General features: G+C 48.0%; 1 protein-coding gene across 1 annotated transcript; it reads right to left on the bottom strand.

The window, feature by feature from the left end:
• Window positions 1–2,142: 2,142 nt before the first annotated feature.
• Window positions 2,143–7,099, bottom strand: LOC117488758 (protein PELPK1-like). Its single transcript, XM_034137834.1, has 2 exons — window positions 6,381–7,099; window positions 2,143–3,000 (listed from the first exon to the last, which is right to left on the bottom strand). Exons 1-2 carry the CDS (start codon window positions 7,083–7,085, stop codon window positions 2,377–2,379), a joined length of 1,329 nt encoding a protein of 442 aa, XP_033993725.1. The 5' UTR covers window positions 7,086–7,099; the 3' UTR covers window positions 2,143–2,376.
• Window positions 7,100–7,766: the final 667 nt, after the last annotated feature.

Raw genomic sequence — 7,766 nt, 5'->3', positions numbered from 1 at the left:
ATGTGAGAATGCTGTTCATTGACTACAGTTCAGCATTCAACACCATTGTGCCCTCCAAGCTGGCCATCAAGCTCAGAGACCTCGGGCTCAACAGCGCCCTCTGTGACTGGATCCTGAACTTCCTGACGGGCAGACCCCAGGCAGTGCGGGTGGGAAATATCACATCCTCCACCCTGATTCTCAACACCGGTGCCCCTCAAGGCTGCGTGCTCAGCCCTCTCCTCTACTCCCTGTTCACCCACGACTGCGTGGCCACACACAGCTCCAACACCATCGTGAAGTTTGCTGATGACACGACCGTCATCGGCCAGATCACAGACGATGACGAGACGGCGTACAGAGAGGAGGTCGAAAACCTGACATCTTGGTGCCAGGAGAACAACCTCCATCTCAACATCAGCAAAACAAAGGAGCTGATTGTGGACTACAGGAAGCAGCAGGGAGAGGGACAAGCCCCCATCGCCATCAATGGGACTACGGTGGAGAGAGTCAAAAGCTTCAGGTTCCTTGGGGTCCACATCACTGAGGACCTGACATGGTCTCTTCACACCACCACCATCACCAAGAAAGCTCGACAGCGGCTCTTCTTCCTCCGCAGGTTGAGGAGGTTCAAAATGGATTCCAGGATACTCTGCAACTTCTACAGGTGCACGATAGAGAGTATCCTCACTGGCAGCATGACGGCCTGGTACGGCAGCTGCACCGACCTCGATCGTAAGGCTTTACAGAGGGTGGTGAAAACTGCACAGCACATCACCAGGACGGAGCTGCCATCCATGGAGGACCTTTACTCCCAGCGGCTCAGGAAGAAATCACTACGGATTATCAAAGACCCCCATCACCCCAGCCACAAACTGTTCTTTCTGTTGCCGTCTGGCAGACGTTACCGCAGCATCCTGGCAAGGACAAGAAGATTCGGAGACAGTTTCTTCCCGCGGGCAGTGAGACTGTTAAAAAATTGAACTGTTGAAACAACTTCAAACATTCAACTGCTACTCAGTAGTATGTATCTAATACCTAATATATATATATCATTCCAATAACTTGTATATAGACTCATACTGCACTATTCCACATCATAACTTTATTTCATTTTTATAACTATTATTATTTTTGTATTGCTCATGCTCTTATTGTTATTATGTTATGTTATTATGTTGCATTGTTGGAGAAGCCTGTGACATAAGATTTTCAACTGCATAATTACTCTGTAGCTATGTCAGATTGACAATAAAGAACCTTGAACCTTGAACACACACAGTCTATGGTTTTATTATAGGCCTATAGAGTCGTTATTCATTTGTTTTAAAGCTCAATAAATAACGAAGACCTTTGACCGGCACTTTTCTAATTTTGTCCGGAAGATTTAAACTTTAACGGACATCTTGACCGGCGAAAGAAACTGAAACTCTGCCGCACGGTCCCCTCGTTCCTTGGAAGAGGCGGAGAGGTGGGTGTTTGTCATCTGCTGGTGGACTAACCGGAGAGAATTACAGTGCTTGCCTCGATGGGGAGGGATTGCATTGAATTAAAGCAGCGGGAGCAAACGCTTGCCTCGGGGAGGGAGAAAAAAAAGCCACAGCGGCGAATAAACAGAAGGGTAACCATGGTAACTATGGGCGGGAAGTCTTCTTCGCTGCTTTTGTGGCAGACTACAGCGCCACTTACAGGCCTGGCATATGTACTACAGCGTCTCCAGCGCTTTCGAGCGGCAATGGCCCAACCCCACATTCCCCTGATAGGTGGAGAGTTGGCCCAATAGCCGTAGCGCCACTTCTGTGACGACAGAAGTGTTCAAATCTGGATCAGTCTGTATCAGATCCGTTGCAGCCCCTTTTTTAGAGATTTGGGTATGGAGGAAAATAGAGAGGGTTGTGTTTTCTGACACTTGGTGAGTTCCCTGGAACACCAGGGACACATATTCATGTATAAAAGACGTACAAAAGTGCATTTTGCATGATAGGTCCCCTTTAAGTTAATCATTTGTCAGCACAATTTCTCTGTTTAAATTAAATGTCATTTTCTCAATATGGACTATTCACTCATTCACAAACCAAATGAGACTTCTTGAAGAGCCTGGAATAAAGAGTCTCTTGGGTAGTTGAAGGTTAAAAAAAAAAAAAGCACAAACTGGAAAGCGTCTCTGTTCAAAACTTTTATTAGAACTGTTTAAGTAAGGTAGCGTGGAGGAGGAAAAGGAGACAGCAATGATATGGGCAAGTGAACATGGGGATGAAAAGGAGGATGGGGTGCCGGAGTGGGCAGGGGATCTGGTTTCACAGTGGTAGCTGGAGTGGTTGGATATTGGGGATGGGAGGGATCGTAGGTTAAAGATGATAGTAAGGCATAGATGGTGGAAGCTAAGATAAGGAATTTTTAGCCTTTAGTTGTAGTAGTTTTTGGCTTTGTAGCTGGATATTTGGGAGGATAAAGAGGATTAAAGGGAGGATACATCGGCATATATTGTGGAAACGGCATATGAGCGTATTGAGGCATCTGAGGGTTTTGAGGCATATGAGCGTATTGAGGCATCTGAGGCAGTGCAGGAATTTTAGGAATTTGAGTCGCCTTTGCAGTTGTAGGCCGTGTGGTCATTGCTGTTGTTGTCTCCGGCATCTTAGGGTATTGACGCATCAGATGGTATTGAGGCATATGAGCGTATTGAGGCATCTGAGGCAGTGCAGGAATTTTAGGAATTTGAGTCGCCTTTGCAGTTGTAGTCCGTGTGGTCGTTGCTGTTGTTGTCTCCGGCATCTTAGGGTATTGACGCATCAGATGGTATTGAGGCATATGAGCGTATTGAGGCATCTGAGGCAGTGCAGGAATTTTAGGAATTTGAGTCGCCTTTGCAGTTGTAGTCCGTGTGGTCGTTGCTGTTGTTGTCTCCGGCATCTTAGGGTATTGACGCATCAGATGGTATTGAGGCATCAGAGCGTATTGAGGCATCTGAGTGTATTGAGGAATCAGAGGCAGTGCAGGAATTTTAGGAATTTGAGTCGCCTTTGCAGTTGTAGGCCGTGTGGTCGTTGCCTCAGGCATCTTAGGGTTTTGAGGCATCTCATGGTATTGAGGCATCTCATGGTATTGAGGCATCTGAGGGTATTGAGGCATCGGAGGGTATTGAGGCATCGGAGGGTATTGAGGCATCGGAGGGTATTGAGGCATCTGAGCGTATTGAGGCATCTGAGCGTATTGAGGCATCTGAGCGTATTGAGGCATCTGAGCGTATTGAGGCATCTGAGCGTATTGAGGCATCTGAGCGTATTGAGGCATCTGAGGGTTTTGAGGCATCTGAGGGTTTTGAGGCATCTGAGGGTTTTGAGGCATCTGAGGCATCTGAGGCATCTGAGGAATCAGAGGGTTTGGAGGCATCAGAGGGTTTGGAGGCATCAGAGGGTTTGGAGGCATCAGAGGGTTTGGAGGCATCAGAGGGTTTGGAGGGTTTGGAGGCATCTGAGAGTGTTGAGGAATCTGAGGGTTTTGAGGGTTTTGAGGCATCAGAGGGTTTTGAGGGTTTTGAGGCATCTGAGGGTTTTGAGGGTTTGGAGGCATCTGAGGGTATTGAGGGTTTGGAGGCATCTGAGGGTATTGAGGGTTTGGAGGCATCTGAGGGTATTGAGGGTTTGGAGGCATCTGAGGGTATTGAGGGTTTGGAGGCATCTGGGGGGTTTGAGGCATCTGGGGGGTTTGAGGCATCTGGGGGGTTTGAGGCATCTGGGGGGTTTGAGGCATCTGGGGGGTTTGAGGCATCTGGGGGGTTTGACGCATCTGGGGGGTTTGACGCATCAGAGGGTTTTGAGGCATCGGAGGGTTTTGAGGCATCGGAGGGTTTTGAGGCATCTGAGGGTTTTGAGGCATCTGAGGGTTTTGAGGCATCAGGGGGAATTGAGGCATCAGAGGGTTTTGAGGCATCTGAGGGTTTTGAGGGTTCTGAGGGTATTGAGGGTTCTGAGGGTATTGAGGGTCTTGAGGCATCTGAGGGTCTTGAGGCATCTGAGGGTCTTGAGGCATCTGAGGGTCTTGAGGCATCTGAGGGTCTTGAGGCATCTGAGGGTCTTGAGGCATCTGAGGGTCTTGAGGCATCTGAGGGTCTTGAGGCATCTGAGGGTCTTGAGGCATCTGAGGGTCTTGAGGCATCTGAGGGTCTTGAGACAGAGGGTTTTGAGACAGAGGGTTTTGAGACAGAGGGTTTTGAGGGTTTTGAGACATCTGAGGGTTTTGAGACATCAGAGGGTTTTGAGGGTTTTGAGGCGTCAGAGGGTTTTGAGGCATCTGAGGGTTTTGAGGCATCTGAGGGTATTGAGGGTTTTGAGGCATCTGAGGGTATTGAGGGTTTTGAGGCATCTGAGGGTATTGAGGCATCTGAGGGTCTTGAGGCATCTGAGGGTCTTGAGGCATCTGAGGGTTTTGAGGCATCTGAGGGTATTGAGGGTTTTGAGGCATCTGGGGGTCTTGAGGCATCTGGGGGTCTTGAGGCATCTGGGGGTCTTGAGGCATCTGGGGGTCTTGAGGCATCTGGGGGTCTTGAGGCATCTGGGGGTCTTGAGGCATCTGGGGGTCTTGAGGCATCTGGGGGTCTTGAGGCATCTGGGGGTTTTGAGGCATCTGGGGGTTTTGAGGCATCTGAGGGTTTTGAGGCATCTGAGGGAATTGAGGCATCTGGGGGTTTTGAGGCATCTGCGGGTTTTGGGGGTTTTGAGGCATCTGGGGGTTTTGGGGCATCTGGGGGTTTTGAGGCATCTGGGGGTTTTGAGGCATCTGGGGGTTTTGAGGCATCTGGGGGTTTTTGAGGCATATGGGGGTTTTGAGACATCTGTAGTATGTAGTATGTATCTAATACCTAATATATATATATCATTCCAATAACTTGTATATAGACTCATACTGCACTATTCCACATCATAACTTTATTTCATTTTTATAACTATTATTATTTTTGTATTGCTCATGCTCTTATTGTTATGTTATGTTATTATGTTGCATTGTTGGAGAAGCCTGTGACATAAGATTTTCAACTGCATAATTACTCTGTAGCTATGTCAGATTGACAATAAAGAACCTTGAACCTTGAACACACACAGTCTATGGTTTTATTATAGGCCTATAGAGTCGTTATTCATTTGTTTTTAAAGCTCAATAAATAACGAAGACCTTTGACCGGCACTTTTCTAATTTTGTCCGGAAGATTTAAACTTTAACGGACATCTTGACCGGCGAAAGAAACTGAAACTCTGCCGCACGGTCCCCTCGTTCCTTGGAAGAGGCGGAGAGGTGGGTGTTTGTCATCTGCTGGTGGACTAACCGGAGAGAATTACAGTGCTTGCCTCGATGGGGAGGGATTGCATTGAATTAAAGCAGCGGGAGCAAACGCTTGCCTCGGGGAGGGAGAAAAAAAAGCCACAGCGGAGAATAAACAGAAGGGTAACCATGGTAACTATAGGCGGGAAGTCTTCTTCGCTGCTTTTGTGGCAGACTACAGCGCCACTTACAGGCCTGGCATATGTACTACAGCGTCTCCAGCGCTTTCGAGCGGCAATGGCCCAACCCCACATTCCCCTGATAGGTGGAGAGTTGGCCCAATAGCCGTAGCGCCACTTCTGTGACGACAGAAGTGTTCAAATCTGGATCAGTCTGTATCAGATCCGTTGCAGCCCCTTTTTTAGAGATTTGGGTATGGAGGAAAATAGAGAGGGTTGTGTTTTCTGACACTTGGTGAGTTCCCTGGAACACCAGGGACACATATTCATGTATAAAAGACGTACAAAAGTGCATTTTGCATGATAGGTCCCCTTTAAGTTAATCATTTGTCAGCACAATTTCTCTGTTTAAATTAAATGTCATTTTCTCAATATGGACTATTCACTCATTCACAAACCAAATGAGACTTCTTGAAGAGCCTGGAATAAAGAGTCTCTTGGGTAGTTGAAGGTTAAAAAAAAAAAAAGCACAAACTGGAAAGCGTCTCTGTTCAAAACTTTTATTAGAACTGTTTAAGTAAGGTAGCGTGGAGGAGGAAAAGGAGACAGCAATGATATGGGCAAGTGAACATGGGGATGAAAAGGAGGATGGGGTGCCGGAGTGGGCAGGGGATCTGGTTTCACAGTGGTAGCTGGAGTGGTTGGATATTGGGGATGGGAGGGATCGTAGGTTAAAGATGATAGTAAGGCATAGATGGTGGAAGCTAAGATAAGGAATTTTTAGCCTTTAGTTGTAGTAGTTTTTGGCTTTGTAGCTGGATATTTGGGAGGATAAAGAGGATTAAAGGGAGGATACATCGGCATATATTGTGGAAACGGCATATGAGCGTATTGAGGCATCTGAGGGTTTTGAGGCATCTGAGGGTTTTGAGGCATCTGAGGCAGTGCAGGAATTTGAGTCGCCTTTGCAGTTGTAGGCCGTGTGGTCATTGCTGTTGTTGTCTCCGGCATCTTAGGGTATTGACGCATCAGATGGTATTGAGGCATATGAGCGTATTGAGGCATCTGAGGCAGTGCAGGAATTTTAGGAATTTGAGTCGCCTTTGCAGTTGTAGTCCGTGTGGTCGTTGCTGTTGTTGTCTCCGGCATCTTAGGGTATTGACGCATCAGATGGTATTGAGGCATATGAGCGTATTGAGGCATCTGAGGCAGTGCAGGAATTTTAGGAATTTGAGTCGCCTTTGCAGTTGTAGTCCGTGTGGTCGTTGCTGTTGTTGTCTCCGGCATATTAGGGTATTGACGCATCAGATGGTATTGAGGCATCAGAGCGTATTGAGGCATCTGAGTGTATTGAGGAATCAGAGGCAGTGCAGGAATTTTAGGAATTTGAGTCGCCTTTGCAGTTGTAGGCCGTGTGGTCGTTGCCTCAGGCATCTTAGGGTTTTGAGGCATCTCAGGGTTTTGAGGCATCTCATGGTATTGAGGCATCTCATGGTATTGAGGCATCGGAGGGTATTGAGGCATCGGAGGGTATTGAGGCATCGGAGGGTATTGAGGCATCGGAGGGTATTGAGGCATCGGAGGGTATTGAGGCATCGGAGGGTATTGAGGCATCTGAGGGTTTTGAGGCATCTGAGGGTTTTGAGGCATCTGAGGGTTTTGAGGCATCTGAGGGTTTTGAGGCATCTGAGGGTTTTGAGGCATCTGAGGGTTTTGAGGGTTTGGAGGCATCAGAGGGTTTGGAGGCATCAGAGGGTTTGGAGGCATCAGAGGGTTTGGAGGGTTTGGAGGCATCAGAGGGTTTGGAGGCATCAGAGGGTTTGGAGGCATCAGAGGGTTTGGAGGCATCAGAGGGTTTGGAGGGTTTGGAGGCATCAGAGGGTTTGGAGGCATCAGAGGGTATTGAGGGTTCTGAGGGTATTGAGGGTCTTGAGGCATCAGAGGGTATTGAGGGTTCTGAGGGTATTGAGGGTCTTGAGGCATCTGAGGGTCTTGAGGCATCTGAGGGTCTTGAGGCATCTGAGGGTCTTGAGGCATCTGAGGGTATTGAGGGTCTTGAGGCATCTGAGGGTATTGAGGCATCTGAGGGTATTGAGGGTTTTGAGGCATCTGAGGGTATTGAGGGTTTTGAGGCATCTGAGGGTATTGAGGGTTTTGAGGCATCTGAGGGTATTGAGGGTTTTGAGGCATCTGAGGGTCTTGAGGCATCTGAGGGTCTTGAGGCATCTGAGGGTCTTGAGGCATCTGAGGGTTTTGAGGCATCTGAGGGTATTGAGGGTTTTGAGGCATCTGAGGGTATTGGGGGTCTTGAGGCATCTGGGGGTCTTGAGGGCATCTGGGGTCTTGAGG

This window comes from Trematomus bernacchii, unplaced genomic scaffold, assembly GCF_902827165.1.
Source record: "Trematomus bernacchii unplaced genomic scaffold, fTreBer1.1, whole genome shotgun sequence".
Taxonomy (NCBI): domain Eukaryota; kingdom Metazoa; phylum Chordata; class Actinopteri; order Perciformes; family Nototheniidae; genus Trematomus; species Trematomus bernacchii.
The sequence above is the reverse complement of the archived record's forward strand: the minus strand, read 5'-3'. Positions and strand labels throughout refer to the sequence as shown.

Coding starts and splice junctions, on each gene's coding strand:
- LOC117488758 (XM_034137834.1), bottom strand. CDS start 7,085: ATGCCTCAAAACCCTCAGATGCCTCAAAACCCTCAGATGCCTCAAAAC. Junction 3,001..6,380: donor CACGGCCTACAACTGCAAAG/GCGACTCAAATT, acceptor ACAACTGCAAAG/GCGACTCAAATTCCTAAAAT.